The 14231-nt window shown below is 48.5% G+C and overlaps 1 protein-coding gene across 17 annotated transcripts in view; it reads left to right on the forward strand.

The window, feature by feature from the left end:
- Positions 1–13858, forward strand: part of CAMK2G (calcium/calmodulin dependent protein kinase II gamma) — a 58329-nt gene extending 44471 nt beyond the window's left edge. For 4 of the 17 annotated variants that reach the window (XM_079135923.1, XM_079135935.1, XM_079135930.1 and 1 more), the window contains 8 exons: positions 2567–2635; positions 3771–3815; positions 5154–5202; positions 6885–6998; positions 8970–9045; positions 9429–9523; positions 11121–11366; positions 11848–13858. In XM_079135923.1, coding sequence (XP_078992049.1) covers positions 2567–2635; positions 3771–3815; positions 5154–5202; positions 6885–6998; positions 8970–9045; positions 9429–9523; positions 11121–11353 — 681 coding nt within the window. In that variant the 3' untranslated portion in view covers positions 11354–11366; positions 11848–13858. Of the gene's footprint in view, positions 1–421; positions 455–2566; positions 2636–3770; positions 3816–5153; positions 5203–6884; positions 6999–8969; positions 9046–9428; positions 9532–11120; positions 11376–11847 lie in introns of those variants that run through there. The other 13 variants (XM_079135933.1, XM_079135937.1, XM_079135936.1 and 10 more) reach the window with 8 other exon arrangements.
- Positions 13859–14231: the final 373 nt, after the last annotated feature.

Raw genomic sequence — 14231 nt, forward strand, 5'->3', positions numbered from 1 at the left:
GTAGCTGCTCACTCAAATTTCAGACAGACCTAGCAGTGTGGGAAAGTAAATCCCCTTATAGATACAACTAGCCTTTTGAACCTAAACCTGTAAATTTGCAACAGCCAGTATTACTTACCCTCACAGACTTGTGACTTAATCTCCCTAAGAAGCTTTCTCTGAGCAAGGCTGAGACTTTTCATAATACACTAAATCTGTGTTTGTGAACCTGACAAGAGTTCTTCCTCTCTGGGGCCTGGAGGGGTGTGTGTGCCTTTCAGTCTACATGCTGTTTTAACCCCTCTGGTGCTGGACTCCTGGTCTCCTTCTTCCTTTCCCCCAGTGCAGAGCCCACGCTGGTGCACTAACTTGCAGTGTCTCTGTGCTTCTCTTCTTACCTCCTCTTTCCCCTTCTCTTTCCTTTTTGCTGTGGTGTGTCCAGAAAAGGAAGTCGAGTTCCAGCGTGCACCTAATGGTGAGCCTTGCCTGCCCACCCATCTGCCCACTCCATACTGCCTGCACCTGCCTGCCAGCCACACAGACCCATTCTGCCATGTGCGTGTGCTTCACTCATCCTCACTGCATGTCTGTGCTTTGTGGGCAGGTGTGGCCTGTCCTGCCAGAAGGGGGGCCATTGCCCAGGTCACCCAGTGGCCTCAAAATTGGGCATCAGAAGGTGCAGCATGGCACCCCCTGCTGTGGAATTTGGATGGGCCCCCCAGTAGGACAGGAAGTGAAGCTGGTAGGGACTTGGGGCCAGGTGGTAAGCACAGGAGAAAACCTCACTCATTGTCATTCAGGAGGAGAGGCCTTGCTTACCAGGCATAAACAGCTGCTACCTACAGACTGGCAGCTGGTAACAGAGGAGCTGATAGGCTCCTGGCTCTAAGCCTTGCTCTCGTGGGTTTTCCCCTGTGCAAGACCCATTCTCTGGCTGGGCCCAGAGTCCCATCCTTCCCACCCAGCCCTCAGCACAGCTGAAAGATTACAGTGAACACATCTTCTTTCTCATGGAACATAGGACACCAAGGAGAACGCAGCTACCTGAGTCATTTTGAAACCATCCATTAAAACCAGAGGTAGAGCCACTTGGGTGTCTTCCTGGCCCTCTGCAGATAAGGCAGGTTTTACAGGCACCCTGTAATCATTGTTTCCTGTGAGGGCCTTGGTGTCAGCTGGATATGGCAGGGGGAGCAGCCTTCTCCAATCAGCCCCAAGCAGGAGGACATCATCAGCAGTTGAGCTAGGAGAATTCCACTCTTTCCTGGTGGAAACAGAAGAGATCAGCTCATGTTAGTTTGAACCCATAACCTAACTACTCCTGGGATCTTTCTTTTCATCCTGCAGAGTTCAGTAGAATCTTGTAGAATGTGATACGTAGCTCGAGGTTCCATGTCTTGCCCTGGACTTGGGCATGTCTCAGCCACTGACAGCAAGCTGGGGGTGGACTTCAGATCTGGTCCAAGAGCCTTCCAGGCAAGATGTAGGACAGCCTGTATGCCTTCTGTGTGTGTCCTGAGAGAGAAGAAGCACATGCTAACTGTCAACATGTCCTCATTTACACCCTGTACAGAGGCGGTAGCCACAGGCAGTAAACACAGGGACGTTTGCCTCTTCCTATTACAGGCATCAGACTGCTCCTCAGTGGCCAAAACTCCACTGAGACACCCAGTGAGACTATATACTGGTTAGGAACTTATAAGGTGCACAGAGCAATGATGTGGCTCCTTGCCCTTGAGATTGGACTTCCTTCCTCACCAGCCTCCTCTTGCCCCAGCCCTGCTATGCCACAGCACAGCTGTTTTGAAGACAAGGAAATATCCTTGATGGTCATGTTGCTATTAGGAATGTTGGCCTGCTTTGTGGCCTTCTCTTTCCTGGGGACTGGGTTCTGGGATCATATTCACAGCCCCTACTGGGATTTGCCTGCTCCTCAGAGCTCAGCCTTCACTTCCAGCTGATCAAGTCCAGGATTCATAGGGCAGAAGATGAATAGGACTACCCTGTCTCTGCTCCCTTTGGCCCATGGATACATTTTGTATCCAAATTTTAGTTCCACCCCTTTCCTCTCTGGACACCATCTCCTTGGCCATGTATTCTTGCTGTTCTTTCTCTTTTCAGATCAAGTTTCAAGCTAGTATTTTAAGGGGAAGGAAATACAGATACCAGGTGGAGGGCAGCAGGAGATTGCCCATAGATAAGGGAGCCAGAGTGACTGAATTTATTCTGCTTTCTTATAAATCACTCTCCTTTCTACCTGCAAAGTGGGAGGAAGACCTTAAATTTCTTTAGGTCAGGTATGATTATGCAATGACATGAATAAACAGATTTCTGGAGAGATGCTCTAAAACAAATCTTTGACTAGTCCCACCTTGAGGGTGTCTCCAGAGCTATATCTCTGGGCCTCTTGAAATAGTCCCTTCCTCTGATCATCTCTCAGCCATTGCTCCCATCTACATAGTGTTATGGTGGCCATCTTAGGCCTAGCTCCTCCAGGCCAGGACAGGGGTCAAGGGAGGTGTGGGAGTCAAACCTGAGCAGCCTTGGTGACTCTAGAGGAACTAAACCATCTGTTTTCTTGTCTCAGCCACAGAGCAACAACAAAAACAGTCTCGTAAGCCCAGCCCAAGAGCCCGCGCCCTTGCAGACGGCCATGGTACCTCCAGACTACAGCTTCTCCACTTCTGCCCCTGGCTGCTTCCTGCTCCTTCCCTCTTCCTCTTCTTGCCTTCCCTCCCCAGGACTCCTCAGCCTCTTTCCTTTTCTGATTCCTGTAAAGCAGACTGCTCTGTGTGCCATCCCATAGACCCCTTACCCTTCATTGTCCCGCTTGGCCATGTTCCATCCCGCATGGCAGAACCACTGCTCCTGTTCCTTTTGCGGTTGTGGGGAAGAGTGATCAGGGCTCTCAGCTAAACCTCCTAGCCCCAGGATGGGACCCCCAGTGGGTCTGCCATCGGGGCCGGGAAGGTGAGTTGCTTATAAAAGGAGAGGCTAGGAGTCTTCTTGGAACCTGTACATCAGTTCTTGGAGGCCTCTGTGTAGAACTTGCCTCATCCTTTGCAAAGGCAGGAACAGGAAGGAGGACTGGAGTTGCCCACCTCTGGATGGTGCCAAGATCTCTGGGATCCTGGAGAACCCTATCTGAGTTCTCTTTAGGCTCTTCCAAGGGGCACTGTGTGTCCCAGACCTCCCTCTGCTAGTGCAGGGTAACTAAAGTTAGCAGGAGGATGACTTGGAGAGGGGCCCTCAGTTTCCTATGGACCCTTGTGCTGCCTGGCATTGTGCCATAGGGCACCTGGAGAAGGCAGAAGGTAGACAAAGTGGGCAGCTCCCTGGGGTCAAGCTTGCTAAGAGAGCATCCTGGGCCTTTCTGAGAGATCGTATCATTCTCTTCTACCTGCGTCCCTGCCTCATGTGCACCCCTTAATGAACACTATTAGCAAGGCTCATCCTTGCCCTGAGTTCTCTGGCTCCTCCCATAAACTTCTCTGGCAGGGCTGGGGTGGGAGACATGTAAAAGAACCCTCAGCACTAGCAGGAACCCTTGTCTCTTGGATTCTCAGGTACCTGTTTCTTCTAGGCCTTTCTTACCAGCCAGAGCTGTCCAGGGCTTCCCAACTCTTTGAGACCCCAGTTGAGCCAGAATATTTTGTCTTGAGGGGATGGTGGGCAGGCCTCAGTGGCCATTATAGAGTTTCTGGGAGTCCTGGTTTGAGGTTGGGCTCCCTCAGGGAAGAGCTATTGGTCTATCTCCAGGTCAAGAGGGTAATTTTTATCTTCTCCCACAGGAGCCACAAACCACGGTGGTGCACAATGCTACAGATGGGATCAAGGTGAGTGAGAGGCTCCTGAGCCAGTATCCTGCTTTCCTGATCAGTAGGAGACAGGTGGGCTTGGTCACAGGGGTCTAACGCCAGTGGCCACCTACATCCTGCACCCTGATGCTGAGATGTTCGCAGAGGCTAGGCTGAAGGTAATGTACGTCTGTTAGTTGCTTCATTCTGAAGAAGGGCAAATCCTAGTGACTCTGAGCCCAGGCTCTGCAGTCCAACAGACCTGGCTGTAGACCTCTCAGCAATCCCAACTACTCTACACCTCCATTTTCTTATCTGTAAATGGGGATAGTAATAATAATAATAGAATCTTCCTCCATGAGTTGTGAACTTTAAGTGAGAATAAATGTTAGCCAAAAAGAAAACTGAGACAAGAGTATAATCAGACCTGATAGCATTCTCCATTGCCTCACCTCTGTGCCTTCCGTATTTTCACTAACATTAATAAATATTTATTGAGCTCAAACACCCTCCACGGCTCTGGTTTACAGAGATGACAAGACAAATATCCTGTCTATGGGGGCAGGGAGGGGCAGATGAACTAGTAGTTAAATAAGATATAGTCCAATAGGGATAAGTACCCTGAAGAAAGTGGCAGAAGGTAAAGAAAGAGTGAACAGGGTCTTTAAGTGGTCAGAGAAGGGTCTCTCAGGGGGGAATATTTGATCTAGAAACTAAATGTCAGTGGGAAGTGGGTAGCCAGAAAGCTGTGGGTCAGAGGGAACTGCAGGTGCAGACACATATGTGCTAGAAGACTCGAGCAGAACTTATGGTGAGTAAAGATCAGAGACAGGTGATGAAGTTGAAGAAACAGGTAGTGCCTGTGGTAGAGTTTGCATTTTATTCCAGCTCTTGGCAGTTCTTGGCAGGGAAATAATATAATCTAATTTGCATTTCAAGAGATTACTGTGACCACATTATGAGCAAGAACTCAGGGAGACAGCAAGAGTGAAAGCACAGAGGCCTAGTAGCTATCATAGTGGTTCAGGTATGATATTGGTAGCCTGGACTCAGGTTGTAGCTGAGCATTTGAAGAGAAGTAGTTAAGACATGGGATTTATTTTGGAGATAGAAGTGACGAATTTTTATTTTAGATTGGCTAATTGGGATATAAATAAAAGAGAAAAATCAAGGATGACTCCAGGTTTTAGCCTAAGTGACTAGGTAGATGTTACTAAGTTGGGAAGGCTGGGAAGGGAGTTTAGGAACCCAGAGTTTTGTAAGCCAGAGAGCGAGTGTAGAGGTTTTTAGCCTCTGTGATTCCTCCTGCCCCATGCTCTGCTTTGTAATGTTTCCAAGGGCCTGAGCATATAGAAACATGTTCTTTTTGGCCCACAGGGCTCCACAGAGAGCTGCAACACCACTACAGAAGATGAGGACCTCAAAGGTAGGTGTTGGCCCTTGGCAGGAAAGAAACCGCACACATAACATAAGTACCTTGGCTGTGATGGGGCATCTGCCTTCTCTGTTCCCAGAACTGGGATTGGTGGCTCTTTATACGCCACAGGAGAAGTCTTGGCATAAAAGCCACTTTACATGGGCCTGATATGAGGCTCTTGTCTGGTTGCTGAGCTGGACAAGAGGCCTCTCTTCTTTGACCCATGTCTAGAGCAGCTAAATTAGCTACACCTGGAGCCAGGGCTCGGAGAGCTATTTCTGCTGTTGAAAATGATATAAGATCCTAGAACAGGGACATCTCTGATCCTTGCAGAAGTAGGGTGAACAGTTGTCCTGGTTTTCCCATGACCAAGGTAGTTCCCAGGATATGGAACTTTCAGTTTTAACCCAGGACAAGGACTGAGGATGTAGCTCAGTGCACTTGCCTAGCATATACAAGGCCCTGGATTGGTTGGATCCCCAGCACCACAAAAGGGAAAAAAAAAAAAAAGACTGGGCACAGTAGCACACACCTACAATCCTAGCGACTCAGGAGACTGAGACAGGAGGATTATGAGTTCAAAGCTAGCCTCAACAACTTAGGAACATCCTAAGTAACTTAGCAAGACCCTGGCTCAAAATAAAACACACAAAAAAGAGCTGGGGATATGGCTCAGTGGTTAAGCGCCCTGGATTCAATCCCTGGTACAAAAAAAGAAGAAAGAAAGAAAGAGAGAGAGAGGGAGAGAGAGAGAGAGAAAGAAAGAGAAAAAGAAAGAAAGAAAAAGAGAGAGAGAGAGAGAGAGAGAGAGAGAGAAAGAAAGAAAGAAAGAAAGAAAGAAAGAAAGAAAGAAAGAAAGAAAGAAAGAAAGAAAAAAAGAAAGAAAACAAAAAAAAAACAAGATTGTCTTGAGCCCCAGGGATGAGTTGGTCACTCTAGTCCCAAGATCTGGCCACAAATGGTAAAGAGTCAGAACTGATCTGATGTCTGCAAAGCCACATTCAGCTGTGTCTTGGAGGTCCTGTTAGGATCACCAACCTAAGCTTGGGATTGGCCAGAGTGGCAGGGTTTGTGGGAAGCATGGCAGGCCAAACCAATGGGAATCTGTCTTACTCTTTGGGTTGGCCTCTTGGAATTGCTCCCTTTGCCTTCAGTAAATGACTTTCAGCCAGGCCAACAGAAAAAACTAAGGATATGGTAGGGCAGAGCTGAGAGAGTATGTTCATTGCTAATAAGGGGAACCAAACTTTGGAAACCAAAAAAATCCAGAGTATAAACACATAAGGCAGTAAAGAATAGTACTGGCAGGGCTGTTGGGAATCAGGCCAGATCAGTTCAATTTTGGCAATGCTGGCAGAGTAGAAGGTGCCTTCACTGCTGGGCTCTTGACCTCATGTCCTAGTCCCCTCAAACATCTTCCCCAGGAGCAGTGGTCCTAGAACAGACCTTTTTAAGGCTCCTCTGGAAGCTGCAAGGCCAGGTCTGTGCATCTCCTGGTGCTTCAGCCTGGTAGGGCCTCTCTGGCAGAGGCAGAGGAGTGGGATGTGGTCCAGCGTCCACAGCAGCCCGAGGCGTCACCTTGCCCCGGCCCTGCGCCACGGGCTTGGGTCCTGTCCGGCTTGCTCGCTCACCTGCCTTGTTCTGTTTGTTTTGGCTGCTCTGCCTTGCCCTGCCCTGCCCTGGCTGGCTAGCTGCCCCGCTCCGCACTGGGAATGGCAGCTCGATGCCTGAAGGACGGAGCTCCCGGGACAGAACAGCCCCCTCTGCAGGCATGCAGCCCCAGCCTTCTCTCGGCTCCTCAGCCAGTAAGTGTGAGGGAGGCACATTCTGGCTTCCCACTCCCTGGCTCATCCTGAAGTCGCTCAGGGATTCCCTCCAGATCTGTCAACCCAGCCCAGCTGCCTGTCTCAGTCAGCTTGAGGAGCACCTCTGCCTGGGGTGGGGGAACAGCTGGAGGCACTGTTAATACCAATCAGGGGCCCAAAGAAATACCAAAGAATGGGTGGAAGAATGTGGCATGGAGGGAGGGAGTAGAAAGCCACTGGGGTGTGCAGTGGGCCTTGTCTTGGCAGCAGCCAGGAAGAGGAACAGTGTCAGAAATCAGGTCCATGGGAGGGGGATAGTGGTGAAATTGAAATAGCTGAGGAACTGTGTTGTGTAGTGTTTCCTGAAGCTCAGCATCATGTCATGTTAAGAGCACAAGGTTTTGGGTGAGGCAGACCGGAGTTGAAATCCCAGCTATACTACTTTCAGAAGTGTGTGAAGTAGCTTAGCCTCCCAGAGCTTCAGTTTCCTTATCTATAAATGTGGGGAGAAGATGGCATCTACCTCAAGTGTTGTTATAAAAATAAATGGGAAAGAAGGTTTTAATACAATTCCTTGCAAGGTTAATGGCAGTTCATATTTATATTTTTAGTTCTGTTTTAAAGTTCTGTTTTAGTTCTCTCTTTTGCTTCTTTTCTTCCTGTTGTCTTTTCTTGTAGAGTTTCTAAACACAATCCTCTTCACCCACAGGGGCCCCAGTCAGGTCCTCCAGATGGGTTTGGTGGGATTAGAGAGGGGCTGTGTTGTGTGGACATACCTGCTTGCTCCTTTAAAAAGGGAATAGAGCTCATTGTTCCCTTAACTTGCTGCTTGCTTACCCCGAGCTGCCCACCCAGTGGTGGTGGCTGTGGGACCACCTCCTGGTTCCACCGTTGGCTGTTCTACCCTCTCCCACCTGTGCCTCTTGACTGTGCTAGCCCAGCTGTGCCTTGCTGGTGCTGTTCTGATGCATTTGTCTTGCAGCCTCTTGCTCCCGTGAGGAAAGCCTTTTAGCCCGGGCCAGTGAGGCCTTGGGTCGGGGTTAGCCCCAGCTCAGTCTGAGTCCTCCCTTACCCTGGTGGCACGCGCTGCTAATAGTGGAGCTTCCTGTAACTAAGCTGCCAAGGAGAGCAGGATGTCACCAGCTCTCCCTGGGCTTGGGATGGAGTGGGAAAGGAGGCTCTGAAGGTACCAGCTCTGCTTGCCTGCTAGTCTTAGGCTTGTCTTGATTTCCCTGAGGGACACATCCTGGCATGAGAACTGGTTTGAGATTTGTAGCTTTTCCAAGGCTTGTCTAGGGTAAATGGAGCCATTTCTCCGGTAAGAGGCTGTCAAGAGTTTTACAGTTCCAAGATCCCTTATCCCAGAGAAGCCCTGTGGAGGAGATGAGCAGGGTGAAGAGAATGAAGCAACTATTACAGGGCTGTGTTCATCCTTTGGCAGCCCTCATCCCTCGCTAGATTCCGCTGTCAGGCCGGCTATTGCCCAAGGCCAGGTTCTGGGCCACTGAATGAAGGCTAAGAGTGAGGGTGGTAATTGAGACCTGACTGAGCCCCTTCTGGTGAAAGAAGTCATTGGGGATGGAAACAGCCATATTGGGAGATGCTTCTCAGAGAGATTGAACCTGTTGAGAATGGGATACACAGATTCCAGGTAGAACATTCATGATACTCCAGGCTCCTCAGCTGTTAAAGAGTTTTCTTTGACCTGGTTGTTGATGGAGAGGGAGACAAAAGCCAGAGAACCATAATTAATGAGTCGGCTTGGAAAGGAGATGGTCGTTGACTTTGCATATACCACTGAAGGGGTGGAAAGAAAGGTGAGCTTGCTCCTCCTGCAAAGAACCTTAAAGACAGACAATAGGGATGTCTTTGACAAAAAGATCACAGGGAACTCCATGAAGGGTTGAGGAGGGCTCTCTATTACTTAGGAGGTTGTCCAGATTGTAAATTGGTGAATTTTCACTCCTACAGTGCGAAAACAGGAAATCATTAAGATCACAGAACAGCTGATTGAAGCCATCAACAATGGGGACTTTGAGGCCTACACGTGAGTAGAGCCCTGTCCATTGAAATGTCTCTCAAGGTCTTCTCTGCTTCCAAAAAGCAACAGGGACCCTGGGGAAGAGGCCAGCTGGGCTTTGGGCACAGCGTGTGAGTTAAACCCCAGGCACTTAGATTGGGAGCCCTTCCATGAAGATGTCCTATGATTGAGCCAGCCCATGGCGACAGGCTCCAAAGATTTTAGCTGCAGGTGAAGCATGGTCCATCACTAACCTGCTGCTACAGGACAGACACCACTAATGAGGAAGAAGACACATAAATCCCATAGAGGCCTGACAAGCTGGGTTTTGCTTTATTTATTTATTTATTTATTTATTTATTTATTTATTTATTTATTTATTTATTTATTTATTTATTATTTCCCTGCAGGAAGATTTGTGACCCAGGCCTCACTTCATTTGAACCTGAGGCCCTCGGAAACCTCGTGGAGGGAATGGATTTCCATAAGTTTTACTTTGAGAATCGTGAGTGGGTTCGTGCTGCTGATATACTCCTGCCTGCCCCTTCACCCCTTTGCCTCTGTCCCCTGCTCACCTCCTCATCCTAGTTGCTCATTTCCCCTTTATTCGACCTTCCCATTGCATCCCACTCTATGCTTGCCTCCTTGTGCTCTGCTAGTCTTGTGCCCTGGTGGTCTTAAACTGGTACCTTAGAAGGCCCTGCTCCAGAACCCCAACTACCCATTCATTCTCCAGCTGCCTCAGGGCAGTGCTGGTTACCACAGTCAGGGTCACTGTATTTCTTAAAGCCTCATCCCTTTCTAATACTGATTGCAAACCCTTTGAGATTAGATTGAGATGATATCAGCAAGTAATAATGAAGCTGTATGTTTGCAGGTTTCACAACAGAGGAAATTAAAACCAGGATAAGAATGTGCAAGCAAGTAACAGGGCATTGGTGGTGATTGTGAGATTGGAAGTAGTGGCTAGAATCCTGAATATTGAGGGAGACAGGCATCCTGGATGGGGCAGAAGCGGGTATATATTCTGGATAGTTCATGGCAGTCCCAGGAGATAAGGAACTGAATCATGACCACCCTCCCATCTTTCTCTCTGCTCTCAGAACCACTCCCCAACCCCCACTTGTATTTTTTCCTCTTCTTTCCCACTTTATCCTAGGCCTGTTCCATTCTAACAGTATTATTTTGTTGCTGCTTTTTCCACTGACTCCCACCCTCTCCACATCTCAGCTGCCTATGTAAATCCTTGGCTATCTAAGTAATTCTGTTAATCAGAAGCAATTCCAGAGTTCCTGTTAGTTCTAAGGAGAGTCTCCTACAACCCCTGTGTAACTGTGGAATTTGATTTAAAAACGAATTTAAAAAAAAAAAAAAAAAAAAATCTCACAGTTTTTCTCAACCAATGCTGATAATGGCAATCCAGTTTCCTTTACCTTTCCCCCAGAGGATACTGGGAGCTCTGGGGATAACCTGAGCTGGGTGCTTTGGTTATTTTATTTTAACTTTGGTGGTGCCTTTTCAAGTTATGAATCCATTTTGAATGTTCTGGGTTCATGATTTTGCTCTGCAGCCTTTGTTAGGGACAAGCCAACCTTATGAAGTCTAAACATCAGCCTAACAGAATAGAGGTTGGGGATGTGCTTACTTGGCATGCACGAGGGCCCTGGGTTCAATCCCCAGCACTGCAAAAATAAATAAATAAATAAAAGTAGAAAGATCATGTAGCATTCCATTAGAGTCACATTGTCCTGAGTTTGAATGTGTGATTTGGACAGATTAATCTCCGTGAGCCTATTTCCCTCTTACGTGAAGAAAAAATATCAACAAAGAAATACAGCTCATGCATGTGAAATCTCCAGCACAATGCCTAATTAAAAGAATGGGCTGCTATTGTTATTATTACCCACATTTTATTTCTTTTGGATAATTGAGATTAATATAATGGGGTCTCCTGACCTCCGGAGTTTATATGGGGGAACTTGGAGATTCTGGGAATAATTACGAGCGGGAGGGTGAGACTCAAAAGTGCAGGGTGGGAAGAAAATGCTGCTGCCCAGGCTTGACACCCTCCTACCTACCCCACCCTGCCCTTCCCCCTGCAGTCCTGTCCAAGAACAGCAAGCCCATCCATACCACCATCCTAAACCCACATGTTCACGTGATTGGGGAGGACGCAGCTTGCATCGCCTACATCCGTCTCACCCAGTACATCGACGGGCAGGGTCGACCTCGCACCAGCCAGTCAGAGGAGACCCGGGTCTGGCACCGCCGGGATGGCAAGTGGCTCAATGTCCACTATCACTGCTCAGGGGCCCCTGCTGCACCATTGCAGTGAACTTCAGCCACAGGTGCACATGGTAGGGGAGAAGGGGCTGGGAGGGGCTGGGAAAGGTGGGGTCAGAGGAGGAAGAGTAGGGTAGGAGGTGGACCTTGGGGAGGAGGTATGGGCCATCCCAGGAAAAGGGCAAAGGCTGGTGAATATGGTTAAAATAAGTTACACTCTGAAATCTGATATGGTTCTGGTTCTATGACTCCAAATCAGGTGTACACAGTTACTTATCCTCCCTAAGTCTCAGTTTCCTTAGCTGTCAGAGAGGAAAAGTGTGGTGCCTACCTCCTTGAATTTGTAAGGATTAAATAAAGTACTATAAGTGAAACACTTACTGAGTACTTAGATGTGAGGCAATGTTGTATTTAAACATTAGCTTCTCCCCCACCCCTACTGTCTTAGGCCCACTTGGCCATGTGTGACGTGTGCTTAAGTTCCAGGACCTCATCTGTGTGCTCATTGTCCTCTATTCTGTTACCACCTTCTGTCCTGTTTGACAGGGGCATTAGGAGATTCCAGCTGGAGGTCGAACCTTCGCAGCCAGTGGCTCTGGAGGGCCTGAGTGACAGCGGCAGTCCTGTTCGTTTGAGGTTTAAAACAATTAAATTACAAAGCGGCAGCAGCCAATGCACGCCCCTGCATGCAGCCCTCCCGCCTGCCCTTCGTGTCTGTCTCTGCTGTACCGAGGTGTTTTTTTACATTTAAGAGAAAAAAAAAAAAAAAAGAAAAGAAAAGAAAAAAAGATTGTTTAAAAAAAAATGGAATCCATACCATGAAGCATTTCAAAACCACCTACGGCCCTTGGGCTTGCAAGAAGGCAGGAGTTTGTGTGACGCCCATCCTGGCATGAACGTTGAGCTCACCCATCAGCCCTGAAGAGGTGAGCTTAGCCTCAGACCCCCATGGACCCAGGGGGACCAGGCAAGGACTATGACAGAACTTTGGGGGCCGTGATGTGATTGCAGCCCCGAGGTGGCCTGCTTACCCCAGGTCTAGGAGTGGGCTTCTTCGGAACCTGCATAAGCACCTAGAATGAGGCTGATGAAAACACCATGGCTCTCAGACCTACTTGAGAGACAACGCAGAACTCTCAGCCAGCTGTGGACACAGCTGAGAAGCAGTGGCCTCAGGACTGAGGTTCTGGACTTTGCTATACTGTTCCATTTAGCACAGAAGGGAAAAGAATTGGTGCTGCAGAAGTGTGTCTGCTGTGAAGCTGATGAGAAACCTCGTGTTAGTCTGACGTGCACTTATTTACTCATCCATTTCTATAGGATGCACAGTGCTCTTGGGCCCTGATACTGAGGCCTAATCCCTGCAGGTGGGAAGGGGAGGTTTGCTGCTTTGCTTCATGTTTGTGTTCTTAATAACTTAGCAAGGAGGGAGCCAGACCCTGGTCAGGGCTCCGTTTGTCGCCTTTGGCAGTTCTGTTTCTGTGCTGATCTGGACCATCTTTGTCTTGCCTTTTCATGGTGGTGGTCCCCCACACTGACCCTCATCTGGGCCTGGGCCCTCTGCCAAGTGCCCCTGTGGGGTGGGAGGAGTGAGGCATCAGATAAGAGGTGGTGGTTGTTTCTATGCATTCAGGCAGCCCTCAGGGTTGCCCCCCTTATTCTTCCCTTGCTGCACGTCCATCTCTTTCCCTGTCTTTGAGATTGACCTGAGTGCTCTGGCAAGAAGTGTCCTCTTGAAAGAGGCCTCTACTGACCAACTGAAGTATAGACTTACTGCTGGACAATCTGCATGGGCATCACCTCCCTCACCTGCATGTACCCAAGAGTGTCCAGAGCCAAGGCTCCTACATTCATTGTCTCTCTCTGCTCAAGGAGTTCCATTCCAGGAGGAAAAGATCTACCCTAAACCAATAAGAGAAGATAATGGAGGAGCAATTGGTCATAGCCTTGGGTTTCTCCCAAAACAACTGTGCATATTTATCTGCACAAATATCTGCACTTTTGGGGGGAAAGTGGGTAGACTCCAGCTCTCTGGACTAACTTCAGGAGGCGCAGGAGCTGGGAGAAGAGGCAAAGCTACAGGTTTACTTTGGAGCCAGCTGAGAAGACAGCAAACTCACAGGTGCTGATGCTTGGATTTAGCCAGGCTCCTCGAGCGCCTCATGCATGCCCCAGCCCCTGGGCCCTACCCCTGCCCCTCTGCCCTGCAGCCTGCAGTGCCAGCTAGCAGATACCTTCACCACAGGATTTGGTTTTGCTGGCTTGAAGACAAATGGTCTTAGAGTTCATTGAGACCCATAGCTTCATATGGCTGCTCCAGCCCCACTTCTTAGCATTCTTACTCCTCTTCTGGGGCTAATGTCAGCATCTATAGAAAATAGACTATTAAAATCATCTTTTAAACAGGAAATGGAAGGCATTTGATGCAGAATTTTTGCATGATGACATAGAAATAATTTAAAAAATAGTGTTTGTTCTGAATGTTGGTAGACCCTTCATAGCTTTGTTACAATGAAACCTTGAACTGAAGATATTTAATAAAATAACCTTGAAACAGTCCATTGTGTTATTGCTGTTGGAGGCTTATGGCCAAGGGCTTAGATTTTAACAACCTGCATTACAAGGATTTAGATGGAGAGAAGTATATCTCCCACTTCCTTTGGGCCCTTCTTAGAAGAGGACTTTCTCAGAATCCAGGCCCCAGTGGGGCTAAAGGGAAGCTGGGGGTGGCAGAGAGGACGTGGGCCCTTAAGAAGTGGACTGAGACCAGGAGTGGTGGCGCCACCTGTAATCCCAGCGACTCGTAGGCTGAGGCAGGAGGTTCGCAAGTTCGAGATCAGCCTCAGCAATTTAGAGAGGCCCTAGGCAACTTAGCGAGACTCTGCCTAAAAATAAAAAATAAAAAGGGTTGGGGATGCGGCTCAGTGGTT

Source organism: Sciurus vulgaris, assembly GCF_902686455.1.
Source record: "Sciurus vulgaris genome assembly, chromosome: 4".
NCBI lineage: Eukaryota > Metazoa > Chordata > Mammalia > Rodentia > Sciuridae > Sciurus > Sciurus vulgaris.